The 22,593-nt window shown below is 42.9% G+C and overlaps 1 protein-coding gene across 2 annotated transcripts in view; it reads right to left on the bottom strand.

Moving 5' to 3' along the window:
- LOC115147232 (ras and Rab interactor 2) overlaps positions 1-21,699 on the bottom strand; it is a 46,938-nt gene extending 25,239 nt beyond the window's left edge. For both annotated transcript variants that reach the window (XM_029689346.1, XM_029689347.1), the window contains exons 1-6: positions 21,470-21,699; positions 8,474-8,672; positions 7,353-7,445; positions 1,761-1,861; positions 1,188-1,386; positions 864-984 (exon numbers count right to left, since the gene is read on the bottom strand). In XM_029689346.1, coding sequence (XP_029545206.1) covers positions 864-984; positions 1,188-1,386; positions 1,761-1,861; positions 7,353-7,445; positions 8,474-8,593 — 634 coding nt within the window. In that variant the 5' untranslated portion in view covers positions 8,594-8,672; positions 21,470-21,699. The remainder of the gene's footprint in view (positions 1-863; positions 985-1,187; positions 1,387-1,760; positions 1,862-7,352; positions 7,446-8,473; positions 8,673-21,469) is intronic.
- Positions 21,700-22,593: the final 894 nt, after the last annotated feature.

Here is a 22,593-nt window from a genome sequence, read left to right as displayed (position 1 = left end):
CTCAGAACAAGAATAGACTGATGAGTTTCAGAAGAAAGTTCTTTGTTTCTGGCTATTTTGAGCCTGTTATCGAACCCACAAATGCTGATGGTCCAGATACTCAACTAGTCTAAAGAAAGCCTGTTGCATTGCTTCTTTAATCAGGACAACAGTTTTCAGCTGTGCTAACATAATTGCAAAAGGGTTTTATAATGATCAATTAGCCTTTTAAAATGATAAACTTGGATTAGCCAACACAATGTGCCATTGGAACACAGGAGTGATGGTTACTGATAATGTACGCCTATGTAGATAATTCATAAAAAATAAACCGTTTCCAGCTACAATAGTCATTTACAACATTAACAATATCTACATTGTATTTCTGATCAATTTGATGTTATTTTAATGGACAAAAAATGTGCTTTTCTTTCAAAAACAAGGACATTTCTAAGTGACCCCAAACTTTTGAACAGTAGTGTAGGTGACCTATGAGTACGGTCATGGTATGATTCATTGTATAGGCTTTTTGTTGTCTGAGAAATGCACAGCTGGGTGAATTGAAAACATGCTGAGTCATGCATCTGTTGATAAACTATGCACAGTAGCTGAATGTGCTATAAGTAAACGCTCCTTTTGCAAAAGACAATTCATCATTTGGTTTAGGTACTAGCCCGGGTCGTCATTGTAAATAAGATTTTTTTTCTCTTAATTGAAATGTTAGGATAAATAAAGGTTCAATGAATTGAATTGAATGACGAGGCTGTGTGTTGTACTATAGCCAATCAGGAGCGTTAGCTGGGCTTTGGGACGTCACTGCTGGATGAATAGAGGTTTAGTAAAGAAAATAAATAGGCTGCACACTATTCCATTATGACACTCACTGTACTGACTCTCTCTGACAGGGAAGTCACAGACGCTGGCTCCTCCTGAGGCATCATCCTCACTGACCCTTAGAGACAGAACTTTCCTCTGAAGAGTGGATGACTTCCTCACCAGGAATACCTGGACAGGAGAGAGACAGACAGGTTCATTAAGGGTTGACCTTTCAAAGAGCCACATCAGTGACAACCCTAATCCACATGTTCACACCTGTCCATCGGCTTTAATCACCTTTTCTGTTCGTATTCGAAAATGATAATATACAAGCCCGACAATAACAGAGGTCATACTGTGACCTCATGACTTTTGAACCTTGACCCTCTCACCCCTGGAGGCTGCTGCAGCAGTATACGTGTGGCCTCCGTGTCACTGAGCGTGAGCAGTAGCCACACGGGGTGCGTATGCCTCAGTCTGTCCAGCACGCTCATCCGCCTACGCAGGGAGTCGTACCCGGAATCCCTTTCACCACTGGCGCCAGCGCAGGGCGAGGACTGGAGGTAAACCCCGCTCACCTCCCCCTCCAACCTGATAGAGAAAGAAAGGGCGAGAGAGACAGAGAGAGAGAGAATGTGTGTGTGTGAGCGAGAGAGAGAGAGAGAGAAGAGGAAATAAGGCGCTGTCTCCATCTTTTGGTGAAAGAGTACATGATGCAGTGTCCCACAAAAAACCATCAAGGATGTGAATAGTGACGCAAATGAAATGTAGTCTACTATCCCTTTCATTTGCCTCACTCAAGGCTCCCCATCACTAAATGTCTGTGTTACTCTATCCAACTACATTGTTGAAAGGAATCACAACACCTTATATTCAAACATTGACAAAAATGTGTACTAAGAGTCCTAATAAGATAAAGAAGCAAGAAGAAGAGGATGAAAGGAGGAGAGGAGGATTGGACTTACCCCTGTAGAACCATAGGGTATGGGTCTCTGTCCTCTGTTGGGGAGGTCTGGACCATCTCTTGCTTCAGCTCCCCTATCTCCAACGCAAACGTGTCTATCAGCTACACACAGAGGAGGAGAGAAAGAGAGGGACTGAACAAGTGTACATGGGAGAGAAGGAAAGAGGGACTAGGTCAGAGACAGAGGGAGAAAAGGAGGAGAGGGTGAGAAAGTGAGAGCAAACGAAACAGTATTGTGAGTAAGATGGAGAGAGAGATCTAGAGTGATCAAGGTAGAGGTAAAGAATGAAAACAGACATTGAGAAAGTTTGAAAGTAGAATGAAAAGTAGAATGAAAAGAGAGAGGTAGAGAGATAGAGAGCAAATGGAGAAGTGTCCCTCACAAACAGATAGGGAGGCACAACATGAGAAAGCCAGGAGCAGGGAAATGGTTAGTCACTTTTCCTGTGTATACCTCACTTCCCTCCCTGGGACAGGAAACACAGTGACAACCCCCCCCCCCCCCCCCCCAAACACACACATACTACTGATGGTAAACACACACACACACGCACGTACTCGCACACACACACACACACACACTCATACTACTGATGGTAAACACACACGCACACACACACACACACACACACACACACACACACACACACACACACACACACACACACACACACACACACACACACACAATCTCTCTCTCACAGATACAATAAACACGTTTGTTAACAAGGCTAAACGTCTCCTAATCTAATGCTTATCTAGGGAAGCGTAAACATCTGGATGATAGCTAGCTATGGTAACACAAGGTACGTCCCAAAATGACACCCTATCCCCTATGTAGTGCACTACTTTTAACCAGAGTCCTATGGACTCTTTTTCCCACTACATAGGGAATAGGGTGCCATTTGGGATGCAGGCAAGGAGAGGGACAAAGAGGAAGGAGGAAGTGACTCAGGCCAACAGTGTTTGATGGATAAACCTCTATCTTATCTGACAGGCTATTTCCATAGTGAAGATAAATCTGCCCCCAAGGATATTGCTGCCAGTAAGATTGCACCTAAAATAAACCGTTTATCTGATCATCAAGAACTTCAAGGAGAGCGGTTCAATTGTTGTGAAGAAGGCTTCAGGTCGCCCAAGAAAGTCCAGCAGGCGCCAGGACCGTCTCCTAAATTTGATTCAGCTGCGGGATCGGGGCACCACCAGTACAGAGCTTGCTCAGGAATGGCAGCAGGCAGGTATGAGTGCATCTGCATGCACAGTGAGGCGAAGACTTTTGAAGGATGGCCTGGTGTCAAGAAGGGCAGCAAAGAAGCCACTTCTCTCCAGGAAAAGCATCAGGGACAGACTGATATTCTGCAAAAGGTACAGGGATTGGACTGCTGAGGACTGGGGTAAAGTCCTTTTCTCTGATGAATCCCCTTTCCGATTGTTTGGGGCATCCGGAAAAAAACTTGTCCGGAGAAGACAAGGTGAGCGCTACCATCAGTCCTGTGTCATGCCAACAGTAAAGCATCCTGAGACCATTCATGTGTGGGGTTGCTTCTCAGCCAAGGGAGTGGGCTCACTCACAATTTTGCCTAAGAACACAGCCATGAATAAAGAATGGTACCAACACATCCTCCGAGAGCAACTTCTCCCAACCATCCAGGAACAGTTTGGTGATGAACAATGCCTTTTCCAGCATGATGGAGCACCTTGCTATAAGGCAAAGGTGATAACAAAGTGGCTCGGGGAACAAAACATTGATATTTTGGGTCCATGGCCAGGACAAACAAAAACCTACAAATTCTGATAAACTCCAAGCATTGATTATGCAAGAATGGGCTGCCATCAGTCAGGATGTGGCCCAGAAGTTAATTAACAGCATGCCAGGGCGGATTGCAGAGGTCTTGAAAAAGAAGGGTCAACACTGCAAATATTGACTCTTTGCACCAACTTCATGTAATTGTCAATAAAAGCCTTTGACACTTATGAAATGCTTCTAATTGTACTTCAGTATTCCATAGCAAAACCTGACAAAAATATCTAAAGACACTGAAGCAGCAAACTTTGTGAAAAATAATATTTGTGTCATTCTCAAAACTTTTGGCCACGACTGTAGGTTCTTACCAACTGTGTTACATAATCTGACCACTAGGTGGAAATATTTCCCACACCACAGACCCCCTAATCGTTTGTTCTGAGTAGAAGTCGCCAATAGTCACAGATCTAGGATCACCTTACGGTTTCCCAATCCAATCATGAACGATTGGTGGGGAAAACACAAAACTGACCTTAGATCAGCTAATCTATTGCACTCCCCATAGCTGCACAGTCCAGACCACTGAAACCACTAACCACAGACCACTGGTTCCCCCTGTTACTACACTATAACAGGGACTATGTGGAGCCAGCTCTGTCTCTGTCTCTGGTGGTCTGACGTGTTTTAAAACGTTAGTCAGCAAAGACAGAGCTGAGTATAGTTCTAAACTGAAGAGAGACAAACAGAGAGCGAGAGAGAGAGACAGAGAAAGACAAAGAATGACAGTGTCTGAAAGAGAGAGAGACAGGGAGAGGGAGAGAAAAAGAAAGAGGGAAAGAGAGAGAGACAGAGAAAGAACAAGAGAGTCTGAAAGAAAATTATACAGGGAGAGAGGTTGAGAGAGACCCTTCTCCCAGAAAATGAGGTCAAATTAACACATTTATTATGAAAGGTCTTCAATGGCCTACTCTGGGCATAGTGCCCTGCTATGGAACTAAATGGCAGCATGAATACAGCCCTGTTTCAGCCCAATGACTTTTATAGAGGAACCACTTATATATTTTATTTAGCGAAAGCAAAGTCCCTTAGCCAAGCGATTGCTTCCGGTCCTGCTGTGTTGAGGGTGAGTAGACCTCCGCTGAGTTTGTAGATTGGACAGACTTCAAAAATGTGGTGCATGGTTTGCTTCACCCCACAGGCACATGGGGGCTTGCTTTAATGCCTCTGTAGCCATGAAGTGCTTTGGAAGGCTAATATCAAGTGCTTTCATGGCTGACATCAATACCATTATCCAAGAAACCCTAGACCCACTCCAATTTCCATACCGCCTTAACAGATCCACAGATGATGCAATCTCTATTGCACTCCACACTTCCCTTTCCCACTTGGACAAAAGGAACATCTATGTGAGGATGCTATTCATTGACTACACCTCAGCATTCAACACCATAGTGCCCTCAAAGCTCATCAATAAGCTTAGGACGCTGGGACTAAACACCTCCCTCTACAACTGGATCCTGGACTTCCTGACGGGCCGCCCCCAGGTGGTAAGGGTAGGGAACAACACATCTGCCATGCTGATCCTCAACACAGGGGCCCCTCAGGGGTGCGTACTCAGTCCCCTCCTTTACTCCCTGTTCACCCATGACTGCACGGCCAGGCACGACTCCAACACCATCATTACATTTGCCGATGACACAACAGTGGTAGGCCTAATCACCAACAACGATGAGACAGCCTATAGGGAGGAGGTCAGAGACCTGGCCGTGTGGTGCCAAGACAACAACCTCTTCCTCAACGTGATCAAGACAGAGATGATTGTGGACTACAGGAAAAGGAGGACAGAGCACACCCCCATTCTCATCGATGGGGCTGCAGTGGAGCAGGTTGAGAGCTTCAAGTTCCTTGGTGTCCACATCACCAACAAACTAACATGGTCCAAGCCCACCAAGACAGTGGTGAAGAGGGCACGACAAAACCTATTCCCCCTCAGGAGACTGAAAGGATTTGGCATGGGTTGCATCACTGCCTGGTATGGCAACTGCTCCGCAAGGCTCTACATAGGGTAGTGCGTACAGCCCAGTACATCACTGGAGACAAGCTTCCTGCCATCCAGGACCTCTATACCAGGCGGTGTCAGAGGAAGGACCTAAAAATAGTCAAAGACTCCAGCCACCCTAGTCATAGACTGTTCTCTCTGCTAGAGCACGGTAAGTGGTACCGGAGCTCCAAGTCTAGGTCCAAGAGGCTTCTAAACAGCTTCTACCCCCAAACCATAAGACTCCTGAACATCTAATCAAATGGCTACCCAGACTATTTGCATTGCCCCCCCCCCCTTTTACGCCGCTGCTACTCTCTGTCATCATCTCTGCATAGTCACTTTAATAACTCTACCTACATGTACATATTACCTCAACTACCTCGACTAACCAGTGCCCCCGCACATCGACTCTGTACCGCTACGCCCTTTATATAGTCTTGCTATTGTTATATTACTGCTGCTCTTTAGTTACTTGTTCCTTTTAATTCTTATTCGTATTTTTTAAACTGCGTTGTTGGTTAGGGGCTTATAAGTAAGCATTTCAATGTAAGGTCTACACCTGTTGTATTCGACGCATATGACTAATGACATTTTATTTTATTTGGCCAGGCATGGGCCGTGGACAGTCCTGAACCTATTGAGGGTGGACCCCTCCTTCCTGGGGAGGTCGAACCTACTGGTGCCCCAGGAAAATAACACATATCCTTCCCTCTCTCTCTTTATCTATCTTTCTCTCTTACTCTTCACCCATCTCTTTCTTTCTCTTCTTTTCCCATTTTTATCAATCACAACGCATTGGATACAATGCTTTTTCCCCTCTCTCACTCTCTTTCTCTTTCCACCTCTCTCTCTCTCTCTCTCCACACAGTCTCTCTCTCTCTCGGGAGGGCTGTGTCGGACAACAACGCCGTCATTAATTCTAGCTCTTTAAGGAGTGCAGATTCGGAGGTAAGTGATTCTCTGCATGGGCTGAAGTTAAAGCCATGATGATGGAGTCAATGGGGAACTATGTTGTTTTGACCTACAGAGAGCGCTTTCACTGGGGCTAGGGAGAGTGGAGAGAGGGAGAAAGAGAGGGAGAGAGAGGGGATGGAGAGACAGGGGGAGAAAAGAGATAAGAAGAGACAGTACACTCTCACGTCTCTGTCAGTTAATCCATTCACTCTGTAAGCCTCTGTAACTCTCTACATTGCACACATCCATAACCTCATCTCAATTCTCTATTTACTGTAGACACCTTGTGTAAACGTTATCAACTTAAGCAACAGTATATGGCTAAATATGCAACAGTTACAGTATAAGGCATCCTTCTATTACCGCATATATAGCGGATAGCACACCGCAGTCATAAAGACTGGATAACAGAACGATTATGACATGACGATTGGATAACTCTCAGAGGCAGTTAGTGTGGTCTGACTAAAGAGGGAGAGATGAAGGGAGAGGATACCGATGGAAGAAACAGCAGCAGGAAACTAAGACACAATGGAACGGACTGTGCTCATTATGTCTCTAGGAATAGACCGTGTTCCTGAAACAACGTCATGAAAGGGTTTAACCAGAGACTGCATAAAGGGCTGACAACTACTCCATGGTGTGTGTGTGTGTGTGTGTGTGCGTGCGTCTTTGTATTTTATGGTTGCTGTGTGTGCATTTGTTATGATTCCAACGACTGCAGCAGGCATTGTTCAATCCTCACACTCTCCATCTGTCCTCAACTTGAGCGCTATTACACTATGTGGCAACATAAGATAAACCTTGGAACAAAAGCAAGCTAAAGAATAAACTTAAGAGTAAACTTAACTTACCTTAAAGAAGCTTCCTCTCCTGTCCACATGACAGTCTGGTCTGGGCAGCGTAGCAGACATGCTTAGGTCTGAGTCTGTGAGTCCATCTGAGACCTACACTCTCAGAGAAAAGGGTACGGTTAGGGTACAGTATTTTTCCCTGGGGTACAAAAATATCAAAATACACAATATACCTTCAGAGGTACACATATGAGCCCACATGCCACTGTTCGGTACCTTTTAGGGTACATGTGCGGATAATCTAGTATAATGGTACATTTTTATACAATCATCGGAGGTATGGCTTAGTGGGGGCGTGGCTTTCAGTTAGTTATTTTTGGCCACCCGTGATTGGAAATGTTGTACCAATTTATATGGTCTGTGGTTATGTTAGTTCAAGTGTGAGCATGTCCGCTGCCAGTTCTGAAGTCTTTATAAAGGCAACATAAATGCATGCGACAATAAAGAGCTGTAATTAATATTGTAGCAACCTTAACCAAACACTGAGCGACCTTGTCAATAGGTACCTCTTGGCGTACTGGTTAAGGTGTTGGCGTTGCTGGACGCAGGTTTGAATCCCGGTCGGAACAACCCAACGAATTCGCTAAATTGGTGTCAGAAGTGGGATGGCGGAGAGGCGTGTACACATGAGGGCCTTGGTATAGAGAAGTGGTACATTTTGTTCCACTTAAAAGGAACAAACGGCTTCGTCACTGTGGTGGTACCCTAAAAAGGCCGATTTGTATATTTTGGCTCTTTTAAGATACAAACTGCAAGACTACAATTACGTACCTACAATTAATGGAACAATGGACATACCTTACAGGGTACCACTACAGTGACAAGCGTTTGTACCACGTTAAGTACAATTCAATACTTTTTTTCTGAGAGTGTATATGGAGTCAAGCACAAACACATACAGTTGATGGTGAGGCTGATGGAAATTCAATTTCTGGCCACATTGAGAGAGCAGAATCTTGTTGTTGGAATTGTTGTTGTTGTTCTTATAGGCTCTACCAGGACAGTATGAAACTCTCTCTATCTCTCTAATGTAATATCATCACCTACATCCCCTTGTCTTATCTCATCACTTTCTCTCTCTCATCTTCGTACTCTCTCTAACAAGAGTAAGCTTAACTTACCTTAAATAAGCTCCCACTCCTGTCCATATGACAGTCTGGTCTGGGCAGTGTAGATGGCAGCGTAGATGGCAGCGTAGATGGCAGCGTAGATGGCAGCGTAGATGGCAGCGTAGCAGCCATGCTTAGGTCTAGACGTCTGTGTTTAGGTCTAGACGTCCGTGTTTAGGTCTAGACGTCCGTGTTGATGTCGGCTGGAGTCCTATGGGGTCAAACAAACAGACAGACAGGTTAGCTGTGGTGAGACTGGAGAAAATTCCATCTACGGCCACAGCAAGTCAACAAATTTCAGAGGCTAGTATCAAACTCCTTCCCTCTCTCTGTCCCTCTAGCTAGCTTTTTTCCCATGTCCTTTCATTTCATCTATTTTCCAGCAATTACAGCCATGGTTGCAACATTGTTGTTCCTCTCCTTTTTCCCATAGTAAGTTAATACAGGCTGTTTGACCTGTTTCAGTCTTCCAGTGAACCTTGATGTACCCTTACAATAACTTTTCATTTCCTCTCCCATAGACCAAACAAGGGCATTCATCAACAATTCTATCTGCGCAGGTTAGCGTTTCGTCATGAATCTTGTTCTAGAGGCAGCTCTGCAGAGTGGTCACTAGCTGGCATAGCCATAAAGTCTGATTTTAAACCTAAACCTAACCTTAACCCTGCACTTAACCACACTGGGTAAAGCCATTTGAATTCAATCACTTTTTGACAGCATTCCTTTTGATTTAAACTAAACTTTGTATGTCATTTTGTTTTACCTCAATTATCAAAATATTTGTAAACTCTGATTTTGTAAATATTCGCATATGTTGTAGCTTAGACCATATTTTACACCATCTGAGGTTTTTGTGTTGTGCCTGCCATCAGTTGAGACACAACATGCTCTTTAATACAGGGATAGTGTCATATTTTAGCTGATAAATGTATTAAAATGGGATTCAAATAATAATCTCACCTTTCAAATAGTACCACAAAGATGGTTGGAGGTCCACACATCAACATCAGTTGTCTTGAAAGGGAATATCTGTTGTTTTAAATTATACTGTAAATCTTCCATAGGAAACCTTTTGAAATCATAGAAATATAGACAATAGAATAGATATGACCATTTAAGTTGACATTTGACAGTGGGTGGACCGGCGGTCATCTTTGTGGTAGTAATTAGTAACTCAATCATCAAGTTTGCAGACGACACAACAGTAGTGGGCTCTATTACCAACAATGACAAGACAGCCTACAGGGAGGAGTTGAGGGCACTCGGAGAGTGGTGTCAGGAAAACAACCTCTCAATCATCGTCAACAAAACAAAGGAGATGATCATGGACTTCAGGAAACAGCAGAGGGAGCACACCCCTATCCACATCGAAGGGACAGCAGTGGAGAAGGTGGAAAGTTTTAAGTTCCTCGGCGTACACATCACTGACAAAACTGAAATGGTCCACCCACACAGACAGTGTGGTGAAGAAGGTGCAACAGCGCCTCTTCAACCTCAGGAGGCTGAAGAAATTTGGCTTGTCACCCAAAACCCTGACAAACTTTTACAGATGCACAATCGAGAGCATCCTGCCGGGCTGCATCACAGCCTGGTACGGCAACTGCACCGCCCTCAACTGCAAGGCTCTCTAGAGGGTGGTGCGGTCTGCACAACACATCACCGGGGGGAAACTACCTGCCCTCCATGATGGCTACAGCACCTGATGTCACAGGAAGGCCAAAAAGATCATCTAGGACATCAACCACCCGAGCCACTCCCTGTTCACACCGCTACCATCCAGAAGGCGAGGTCAGTACAGGTGCATCAAAGCTGGGATATTGAAAAACAGCTTCTATCTTAAGGCCATAAGACTGCTAAACAGCAATCACTAACTCAGAAAGGCTGCTGCCTACTTTGAGACACAATCACTGGCCACTTTAATAATCCTTAGTCACTTTATACAATGCCACTCTAAATAATGGCACTTTAATAATATTTACATACCTTACATTACTCATATCACATGTATATACTGTATTTTATACCATCTATTGCACCTTGCCTATGCCGCTCGGCCATCGCTCATCCATATACTTATACGTACATATTCCCATTCACCCCTTTAGATTTGTGTGTATTAGGTTGTTGTTGGGGAATTGTTAGTTTACCTGTTAGATATTACTGCACTGTCGGAACTAGAAGCACAAGCATTTGGCTACACTCATATTAACATCTGCTAACCATGTGTATGTGACAAATAACATTTGATTTGAATTAGAAGTTCAAATGTCAATTAAATGTACATTTCAATGGTGTACCAGCTAAACTGCAGTGGTCTGAAGGGATAGGTCCATTCTATGAAATATATTTCTATGATTGAAATTACATCAATGATCATGACACCCATAATCTATGATTTAAATTATATCAATCTCAACCGAAACTTTCTGAGCGCTTCCACAATGGGCAAAAATGTATGGAAGGTTTCGTTCAAATCAAAAGGGGTGCTGTCAAAAAGTGATTGAATTCAAATGGATGTACCCCATTGCTAACCCTAAATGCTTAACCCGAATCTAAAATTAAAACCAAAAAGCTAATTTTAGAATTTTTACAATATAGGCAATTTTGACATTGCAGCCATCTAGTGGAAATAGCCCAGTTCTGCCTCCAGGATAAAATTCTTCCCAATAAATGTTAACCTGCGTTATCCCCAGGCATGCTCACACCTAGGGCTGCAAGACATTATTCTTCTGTGTGTGTGTGTGTGTGTGTGTGTGTGTGTGTGTGTGTGTGTGTGTGTGTGTGTGTGTGTGTGTGTGTGTATGTGTGTGTGTGTGCGTGTGTGTGTGTGTGTGTGTGTGTGTCTGTCTGTGTGTTTGTTTATGTGCGAGAATGAAAGTGTGTATGTGTAGGCACAAAATGTGTATGCATAGTGGAGGGGTGTTATTGGAGGCTGTAGATGAAAGGGGACAGTTGTATACCTCTCTCCCTCTCCCCTCTCTCTCTCAGGACCCCTGCCCTCTCTCCTCTCTCTCCTCTCTCTTCCCTCTCTGGCAGCAGTTCAGTGAGATGTTCTATTCACTTTCATCTCCAACAGGAAGGAAGTGATCCCCCAGAAAAGAGAATAAAAGAAACAGAGGAGAGGAATGGAATGGAATGGCCTAGTTTCCTGTCAGATAACGCAGTACTGGCAGGAGTCTCTGTGCTAAGACATTCTCAGCTGGAGTTCAGCAGAATTAATAGGGAACTTATTCATCAGATCCGCTCGGTGTTGTGTGCAGGGTAATGGAGGCTTTTAAGTGTGTCATCATCGTTCAACATTTCACCGCATTCTCCCATTCCAAACAGAAACCATGTCTTCTATTTGTTCTGGAATGAGCCTCTCATACTAAAATACAGAGATGATCGTTACCATTATGAAAGACTATAAAGAAACCTGACCATAGACCTGAAGTGAAAGGCGTTTTCAGTCCATCCCTATCCCCAGCTGGTCCATCTGTCTGTGGCTGGAAGCCTGTCGTTGTACAGGCCTGCTGTTTCCTGACTGGCTCACAGAGACATGGGGTTATCTCCAGTCCTGCATGGCTGTTTTATTTAGGCTGGGGAACACAGTGATAACGGAGGAACACATGTTCCTTCACCCTGCCAGGTCATTGTCAAGGGAGTTTCTCAGGAAATTACTCTATAAATCCAACCATGGTGTGTTGTAAAACCCAACTGGGAAATCATTGTAACCGTAAGTTCCATCTGTTGTCTTGTCAGCAGAAAAGGTATTGGGAAAGAAGTCTTCTGACCTCAATGGGACTACCTGGTTTTATGAAGATTCTAGTTCCTATAGCAACTCTAATATCCTCTGATGTGTGTTCCTATAGTCTAATAACTCAATAGCACTGCTGTGTGTAGGCTACTATGTACGCATACCTCTCATTAAAATGCACGGAATCTAACTATCTGGGGTTAACACTCTGTCACAAACCATAACAGGAGACACACAGTGCATGCTGGGTATTGGGATTAACAGGAAGACAGCCCCGGAGCCGTGCGGAGTACAGTGGCAGTTCAGCTCAGGCAGAATGAACTGTGGAAATGTCATTATGTTCACTCCACTGGCTCAGCTTGGTAGAGACTAGACGAGAGTGTAGACAAACAAGACCATAAGGTTGGGGGACAAAAATCGATACAGTAGAGTATCACAATATTATTTTGACTATATTATACCGATTCTATGACTCCAATAACCGATTCTCTAAAAAAAGGTAGTTAACATTAGCTAGCACTAGTCTGCTGTACCTGCACCACAAGTATTTCTCCTCCTTTAGCTTGGCCACAATATTATTATTTGAAATGGTGAGCCAACATGTTTTCAGCACGTTTATTTCCATGACTGATCAGAACTCGTTCTTATCATGGCTCTCTCTTGTCCCTCTATAGCAGACATATAGTGTAGTGAGCAATATGTTTGGACCAACGGATCGCAATATCGAATCGCGATACATATAGAATCGTGATAAGTCGCGATACATATAGAATCGCGATACATTTCGTATCGGCATCTAAGTATCGTGATAATATCTTACGGTGAGGTCCCTGGCAACACCCAGCTCTGGAAGAGAAAACTTCACCACTTCAGAAGTGTTAATAACAGAGATACTTTTTCATCTGGAGCACAGTAGTAACAGAGAGAATCCAGGTGATGGAAACTATTAGACTATCCAGTTCAGAGAGTGCATTTCAAAGTGATGCATGCTTATAATCATAGTCATCAAAGCGAGAGGATATTCACACAAATCAGAGAAATGTTGTTATTGGCCGTGTCTGTGAGTGTGCGTGTGTGTGTGTGTGTGTGTGTGTGTGTGAGCACCTCAGCTGCAGACTAACAAAGACCCATCTGAGTGAGTTTCTCCACACAGGAACACAGACAGGCCCCTGGCACTGCAATCCAGCAACACAGAGACACACTGTTCCACAGACAGGACCAATCTCTCTCTCTCTGAGTGTGTGTGTGTGTGTGTCTGTGGCTGTTTGTGTGTGTTTGTGCGTGCGTGCGCATCTGTGTAAGTAACCTTTCATTAGTTGAGGTTTGAGAACGTAGAAATGCACAACTAGAGAAGCACTCCCTTCTACATACCCTGTTCCTCATAAACAACTGCAATTTTCATAGAGGTTTAAAGACTAGCTAGTAGCCTAATCAGTCATTATTATGACATGTTATCTGTGTGTGTGTGTGTGTGTAGCAGGCCATGGTTTACATTATCACAAAGGATTGGCATGACACAACGTCTGCCAACATCTACCAACTCCTATACTAATTTAAAGAAAATTGCCATCCTCTATCATTGCCAGCCCGAGACGTATGGGGAAACAACTTGTTTTTTATTAGAGAGCCAACCCAGTCAGCCTAATGCACATAGTATGTCATATTGGGTGCGTAACAACAGCAAGCAGCACATAGCAGCAACACCAAGCAGAAAATAACTCAACAGAGACATATGGGGACCTGTTGAAGCTATCCTCTCAACTTTATAATGCACACGCACAAGCACGCGAACACACACACACACACACACACACAGAGAGCGAGAGAGAGAGAGAGAGTACTGCTTAAAACTGCTTGTGTCCTTACCGGGTAGCCCATCGTACTGCCTGAGTGAAATCCTGCGTGAAATGACACCACTTGTGCAGTGGTCCTGCTGTAATAACAGACAAAGAAGGGTAGCAGGCAGCTGGATAAACACACAGACAGCAACCCTGGAACACTGACAGAACATAGCTCCCATGTGGGGGGTGGGGTCCTGTTATTGCTCAGACCATAGGCAACCTTAGTGGAGGGAGTATGTGTGACTGTGTGTATGTGTGTTTGAGAGAGAGGGGGAGAGAGACAGAGATCAACAGATTGTAAGAGTGAGTTTATTTACTTAAGACATGCTTCTCTGCAGCTTGAAGAGGATTCCTCAGCTTCAGAGGTACTGTTACAGTAGTTTAATCAGAGCTGATCCCATAGCAGAAACGGGCAGGTAGAAGTATCCAGACCATCCTGTCTGTTTATGGCACGATAGATTTTCTGTTCTGTATGTGGGTCAGTGTCTGGTTCAGGAGGAGTTGTTGCAGGACCATAAAGAACCAAGCGGCCCATAGCCTGGTCCCAGATCTGCACACTCTTTAGTGTTACAATGTCCATAGGTCGACAAGACAGCTCAAACAGATCTGGGATCAGGCTAAGCGAGCCTTATATTTGGTGCTGAAACATTAGCGTGCAATTAAAGGGAGATCTGGGAAATGTCAGAGCTGTCTGAGACACAGTGAAGGTAACCTTTCCCCTTCGTCTCCTCCTATTTTCATTCATCCTCTGCCACTCAGATAGCGGACTGACCAAGAACCTTCAAGGCCTTAGTCACAGACAATAAATTCCCCCTCTGTCTCTCCTCTGTCCACCCAGATGATAAAGCACTGAAGTGCAACGGCCTCTTGTTGCTGTGAGAGCAAGAGAAAGAAATATCAACAAAGAGAGGCGGAACAGGGCAGATTCAGAGAGAGAAGCAACATCAGAGGTAGTGTTCAACAGGCTACACCGTAGAAAAATGTTTTCCAACGGAAAACTAAAATACGTGTTCTGATTGGAAAAATTCAGGTTGTACCTCCCAATTTCACAACATGTTCTCCCTACTGAACATGACCCAGGAGTAATACTGGATAGGGTGCGAGACCTGGAGGCAACAGAGCAGAATGAGATTCACATTAGAGTCACAGGTTCCTAGTTGATGCCCTATAAGTCCCCAAGCTTTGTTGGTTACGTAATAATATAAGCTTGAGGCCCTACATGGCTTGAAAGTTCACACCTTACAAACTATGAAGACTTAGCCTAATAGAACCTTTACGTGCAGTTAAGACAAGCACGAAACACCTAAAACACAGACTGTACGTTGGGAAGGAAGGGAAAGGTGAAACATAGACACTGAAGCGAAACAACAGATACTGTAGCTACAGAGCATTCCATTGCTTTGTAATACAGAGAGAACAACGAAAGGAGAGACAAAGACGAAAAGAAAGAGATACTTGAGGAGGTTCCATAAACTACCCAGACAATCTAGCGAGAAGAACGATGTCTTTGGCCTGAAGGGGACAGAAGAAGAACCTGGCACTATTTAAAGGAAGTTGAGAAATTGCATTAAAAAAAAAACACTTCAGTCTTCCATGGAAACAAACAAGTGTCGTTAAGCGCCAGACGTCGTCACTCTGTTGTGCCGGCCAACTTTCTGCTTGAAGGAGACACACGTGGTGGATTTAGACGACCACAGAACACGCGTTGAGTTACGTGAAGACAGCTGAGACGTTCGCTAGCTAAGATCCCTTTTTCCTTTAGATCATAATGAATCACATTATATGGACAGATCCTAGATCAGCGCTCCTACTCTGAGATGCTTTGTAGACCCATATTACTCTCAGAGGGATATGTAGTGACTGAGCATAGGAGCTTATAAAGAGTCTTGAACTAGTGTTGTCATGATACCAGTATCGCCATACTACGAAACCGGATTTTGGCAAAAAAAGGAAATATTGTGTGCTATAGCTTGGAAAAGAAACAAATTTGACTCTGGGTGACAACATAAAGCTGTTTGATTTCAACATGAGGACTGTTTTCCTCAGGAAATGTACTCCGCTTCATGTTTTGTTTCCTTTGCGTCCTTACTTCCTAGTATCGCGACATTGGTATCGTAGCAACACTATAATAAACATTGCATAGCAGTACATAGCCCACCAAGTAGGCACGGTGCTTGTTATGATACTATAGTAGTCGTTTACAGTGACTAGAAGGATAAACTTTGTAATTCCAATGACCAGTATTAACAGAGGACTCTAGAGAAACACATGGAGAGAATACAAGCTCAAAATCAACACAACCACCTCAACTTAATCTGTTGTTACAGCAAGCACCAGGCACCACCGCCCTATCAAAACTTACTTTCCACTCTGTGATTTCTGCACTATGGTCAACACGAAGTGGAAAAGTTGGGAGTTGTTTTAGCACATTCTAAATTGAGTCACATGACTCAAAGCACTGGGCCACTCCCCACTAAATGAGAACCAGAAATAAGGGTGAAGACCGAGGATGTAGTTCTAAACTTAAAATAAGTATGTATAACGTCTCTCTCTCTTCAGATGTCTTAGCCACTGGGAAGCAGATATTAGGAGACCAGGAAGGATGGGGCAGAGAAAGAGAGATGGGGGAGGGAGAGGAAAGAGAGATGGATAAAGACAAAAAGAGGGAGCAAGGCCAAGAAACCAAGAGGGATGTTGGTTAGTTATGGCGACTCCACCCAAACCCTTCCACTAGGACTCAAACTGAACCCACCAGCACTCTGTGGTGTTGAAAGGAAACCAAAGTAGGCCATAATATATAGTTGTCACGTCCTGACCATAGTAAGTTGTTATTTTCTATGGTAGAATAGGTCAGGACGTGACAGGGGGGTGTTTGTCCGTTTCTGTATTTCTATGTTAAGTTTCTAGTTTTGTATTTCTAGGTTGGTTTTTGTTTGGCATGACCTCCAATTAGAGGCAGCCGGTTGTCGTTGTCTCTAATTGGAGGCCATATTTAAGTTGATGTTTGTCCCACTTGTGTTTTGTGGGTGATTATCTTTTGAGTAGTGCTTGTTTCTCTCTGCGTCACGGTTTGTTGTTTTGTTAGTTCAAGTATTTAGTGTATTTCATTACGTTTCACGAATAAATAAATAATGTGGAACTACAAACACGTTGCACCTTGGTCCAATCATTCGAACAGCCGTGACAATAGTAGTATGTAGGGAGAGTAGTTCAGGGTCTGCTGAGCGCTCCAATAACCTCTCTGTCTGGCACATTCTGAATTCCAATGACTTTAGTTCCCCTTGAAAATGAAGGAAAGATTATTCAAAAACTCCAGTTTTGGGATATCTGTAGGGTTAAAGTTGATTTTGGGGGTCTTTAGAAGACCCCCACCATTGATTATGTTGTTATTCATTTGCTTACGTGCCACTGTACTTATGCTGACTGTATAGCTGAATATTGAGGCCTCTGTCTGTGTCTAGCTCTCCGCCAAAACCCACAGCCCGGCGTCTGTGAGCAAAGGGAATGAGGGTGATAGCGAGACGCAGAGAGACATCTTCTGTTTTTCTCTGAAACAAGGGCAGATTTGCATACCGCTGAGACAGGTTCTCAGAAAGCTTGTGTTAAGCATAACTTGTTCTTTTAGCTGCACATGCAGGGTTTGACATAGGATAAGGTGTGATCTCAGGTATATAAGATGCTGTCTTTCTTTTGTTCGGGGCAGAAGTCAGGAGAGACATCAGTTGTATGTCTGATGATTGATCTTTGACTTCTGTCTACAGCTGTATTATGATTAAAATTGTGATGATTTGTAAGTGCACATTTTGAGTGTTCCTTATTTGTTAAGTAAATAACGGAGCCCAGAAAAGTGGAACCAACACATCCACAGTAGTATCCCAGCCCTTGTCCCGAACGGAAGGTATTTTTCCTCTTGCCAGGCAGTCATTGTAAAAAAGAATGTGTTCTTAATTGACTTGCCTGGTTAAATAAAAGAAAAGGTATAAAGTTATGTAGGCTACAGTGAGAGTTAATATGAATTTAAAACTGGCAGGGTAATAAATCTAAAACATACAGTTACAGAGTACGAAAAAAATAATAATAATTATGAAATGTATGCATTCACTACTGTAAGTCGCTCTGGATAAGAGCGTCTGCTAAATGACTAAAATGTAAATGTAAGAATAATTTCCTCAAGCCATAATAGGAAAACCTGTGATATTGAAGATGTTTGAACCTAGACAGAAAGTGTGTGTGTGTGTGTGTGTGTGTTTCTATGCCGTGCAGGAGTAAAGCCACCGGTACAGTCTGATCCTGTGAAAGCGTTCAGTGGGATATGTCTTTGGGGAACAAAACGGTGTAATCCTTACGGCTGTAACTTGAGTGCCTGCTTCCTGATGACATCACCCACTACAAAACCATGGATATTCCAGTGTCGCCTCAGAAGACAGAGAAATGTGTCTAGACCGCATTTGCAACCTCTGACTTAGCCAATGCTCTAGTTCAGGGGTTCTCAAACTGAGGTCCAGGGACCCCCAGTGGTCCGCAACGGGGCGCCAGGGGGTCAGTGGAAAAAAAAAAATATATATAGTAGGGCTGTCCCCGAATAAAATAAATATTGGATGGATGTAAAAACAGACTTTGTTTACTTGCTGTTTGAGGCGCAGAGTTTATACAGCCCTTATACTGTATATATTAGGGCTGACCCCATTTAGTTGTCTGGTCCATTGTTTGGTTGATAGGCTGTTGGTCGACTGAGAGTTGTGAGTTAAGACAATTAGAAATACTATCAGATCCCCAAATGGGCACATTTATAAGCCTAATTTTGTGCGCAGGCCAGGTAGCCTAGGCCTACTTCTATATGCGTAATCAGGTGCACGTCCTTACTCAATATTGACAGGAGTGTTCCAAATAAAAGACAATTCATAAATTGACAACTCGTAAATGGAATGAAATTAACCACCCAAAAAGTACTACTGGTGATACTGGTGTGCCATCCCCGCTGCCTCCACAATGAATTAGTCCACTCAGACAGGTATGAATCAGACAGGTGTCTTGTGTGCCATACATTTTAGGTATATATTTGCCAACTGCTCGACTAAAAAAATCTTGGTTGACCAACAGGCTATCGACCAAACAATCGACTAGTCGACTAAATAGGGTCAGCCTTAAAATATATATATTTGTGTTTTTACCCATTTATTTTTTACTAAATTAAATATTGGTTTTATTATACCTACAGAACATGTTGGGTTAAAATTTGATCAATCTTTCTTTCTTTCCTATCCTGTATTTCCTATATTTTTCCATCAATATGCAAATAGCCTTTGCACCTGCCTGTCTTACTCTGCACCAGTGATAGTCACTGCGAAGCTTGAGAGCTGCATGTGGCTTTCAGGAACTTAACTGGCGGCTCGCAAAAATAGAATAGATTTATTAGGGGGCCCACGCCCAGTGGCTCATCATATTTGTGGGCCCTTCGTACGCTACAGTAGCCGGCCCTGTTTGGGTCAGGGAGCTAGAGGTTTACGTAGCAGGTATGCATAGGCTGTTAAGAGCCTGTATACATCCTAGACATGTAGCTTTCAGACTGTATACCTACATGTGTAACTACTCTGTCACGCATCAAGGTTCTGGTGAACAAAACACGTCTACAGTCCAACATCCACAAACACCTGTTGGACCAACAGTTATCAGACTTAAGTCTCAAGGTAGTTTATACAGTAGAAAACAAAGACTCCTGGCTACTAAAGTAACCTTCCATGGTCCGCTCCAAAGGAAAAAAAACACCTGGAACGAGATACAGACAGTATCTGGCTTAACTTACAGTGAGGACATGGTCTGGGCCTGGCTATGGGAAACAAGGGACTACTACCATATTAACAAAATCAAGCCATGGTAAAAAATCCTATCTGCTGATTCATATCCTCGTAACAGTGTAACTACCCACCGGCCGCCAAAATCTCTCTCCCTTGAACATTAACCAGGAAAAAGATCCAGAAATGATTATTGACAAACATCTGGTAACAATTTCTGACCAATGGGGTTGCATGAGATGCAGTGGATTGTGGTATGTTTTCTGTATGTTCAGGTCTAGACAGGTCCACGCCAATGTGTCCTCCAATGTTTTCCATGCGTTCTTCTTGGATGGAAAGACGGAAAGTTGAATGGGCAGCTATGGGAAGAAAGCCCACTATCGCTTCACAGAGTAGCAAGGGGTGAGAGATAGAAAGAAAGAGAGAGAGCCCTGCATCCATACTTTTACTTGAGGATATGATAGTGATATATGATGATATGTTTGAATAGGGGCAAGTGCTGCATATCTGAACACATCAAACTGAACCAGGTCAGGTCAAACGCGGTCAGACTAGCTACATCTCTGAACATGATCGTAGCAGACTAATAAAGGGTCTGAAATCCCCTTTTGATGTCTGTTCCAGACATATTCCTGCTTCTTTTGAACTTGTTCCAAATCTCTTGGCCAAACAAGTAGCATACCCCTGAATGACTAAAGTTGGCTAAGTGTACTGTACTCAGAAGTGGAGTTAAGTCTATAGATAAGACCTAGTCAAATACATCACATTGGACAGGAGGAATTCTTATCTGTGCCTGGAGAAATTGGTGCAAGTGTTATTACTCTTAGACTGGAAAAGCATTAGACTAAGAGATGTGTTACTGCTTGATGTGAACAAATGAATTAATCTGAATAATCCTTCACTTTGGACTTTCCAAGTAAGTCTGACTTGATACTACAGGCCCCTCATAAAAACTCACATCCAGACTTGCATATCACTGAGTGGAAAGGTTATGTCTATATGGACATTACTTTGTCAGCTATGAGTTACACCCCCATCATTTTAACACTATTTAAAGCTGCAATCAGAAGTTGAAATAATAACAAAGGAGATCGATGCCCCTGTTACAGTAAAAAGCTGAGGGTTGGGGCTGGATAAATGCAATCCCTCTCAAATTTATAGGCAGAGCTATGGATACAAGGTCTGACCATTCATGATATAAACATTATAGTTTTAACCATGTTTTTAGGCTGTATAGTTTTTTCTCTCACTTTTACTTTGTTTACAAACATTGGAGTAACACAAGCGTATATTTTGGGTCCTGATGTGGTATAACAGCTCATGAGGCATTTACAAGTTATATTCTTCAAGTATCAATGGGTACATATCAGTAATTGAAGTCCAAAATCGGATGTAGCAACAGCTGATTGCCCCTTTAATGTGCATTCTTTTGTTAGACTTTATTCAACCAGAAGTCTCCGATAAACTATATATTTTTAAATAAACTAAAATATGTATTTATGACAATATCAAATAATAAGTAATCATTCGTTTACAGTTCATACCTCAATTGGCCATAACGACAATGTTGTTAAAACTGCATTAGTAAGAAACCAATGTTTGTAAACACTTAAGGATAAAGAAGGCGTAAAGTGCTTACCTAAAGACAAAGTCCAGTCTTCTTGTGGCAGAAACCACACAATTCCAAGTGGTCTATGCGTGGTGCAACGCGAACTCATAAAGATTTACTTTTGTTTCATATAGTTTTGCATCATATTGTATAGTTTCATTCTTTTAAAGTTTCATTCTTGTCAAAACGTCTCCATTGTACAACTCCAGTTCAGTTCTGTACACCTCGCTCAGGCTCAACCCTCTCCCGGCAAACCACTGCAGAGCGAGTGCAAGGCTCGAGCGAGTGCTAACCTCTAGATCACATGACCAGTTCTGGAACGTCTTCACGCGCTGATGGGGATGTTGGACGACTAGTTATTCTTCATGTACTGTAGGCCTATAAACATACACTTATTCCTCAGTTGTTTAGATTGATTCATTTCTCAATATAGTGGGAGATTAGTACATCTGCAGGACATTGGTGTAAAATGCTGAAACAAAACACCCCCAAAGACTTTCAATGAAAAGTAGCCTACTGTGCCAAAATACATGACAATCACTACAATTTATAACTCAGCTACCCTATGTCCATAAGCCTTATGATTTTCCAACGTACACTTGTCAGGTGTAAAAGAGGTCTTCTGACCTCAATGTGTCTTTCCTGGATAAATAAAGCTGAAATAAAAAATACATAATCACAATAATAACAATGTAGAAACTATAGTACTGTATGTAAATCTGTTTATTGCAAGAAGGCCCCTGGGAGAAAAATATGACCGAATCCCTCCTAAACACAGAGTACTAAGAGAGGCTACGTTAACCAGAGGCCCTCACGAAAGAAAATGAGGATTTACAAACAATTCCAAAGACATGACTGTAAAATGACATTGGTTCTTGTTGAAACCAATTAGGGAAGTAGGCCTACATTCTAAATACTGTATTTTTTTTCAAATAAATATGCTCGTCATAAGTTATTTAAACATTGTTTATAATAGCCTATATTCCCTTTTGATATGAACAGTTGATCATGAAATACCTTAATTCAAATGTACACACGAAAATAATTAGACTTATTATGAAGAGACATGCAGACTAACAGAAAATTCCTCTTCCATTCACTTAAAAGTACCCAAACTGTTTTCTATGTGCCAAAATCAATAATCTTATTGTTTT

This window comes from Salmo trutta, chromosome 14 (genome assembly GCF_901001165.1).
Source record: "Salmo trutta chromosome 14, fSalTru1.1, whole genome shotgun sequence".
Lineage (NCBI taxonomy): Eukaryota > Metazoa > Chordata > Actinopteri > Salmoniformes > Salmonidae > Salmo > Salmo trutta.
This window is presented reverse-complemented; position numbering and strand designations above follow the sequence as displayed.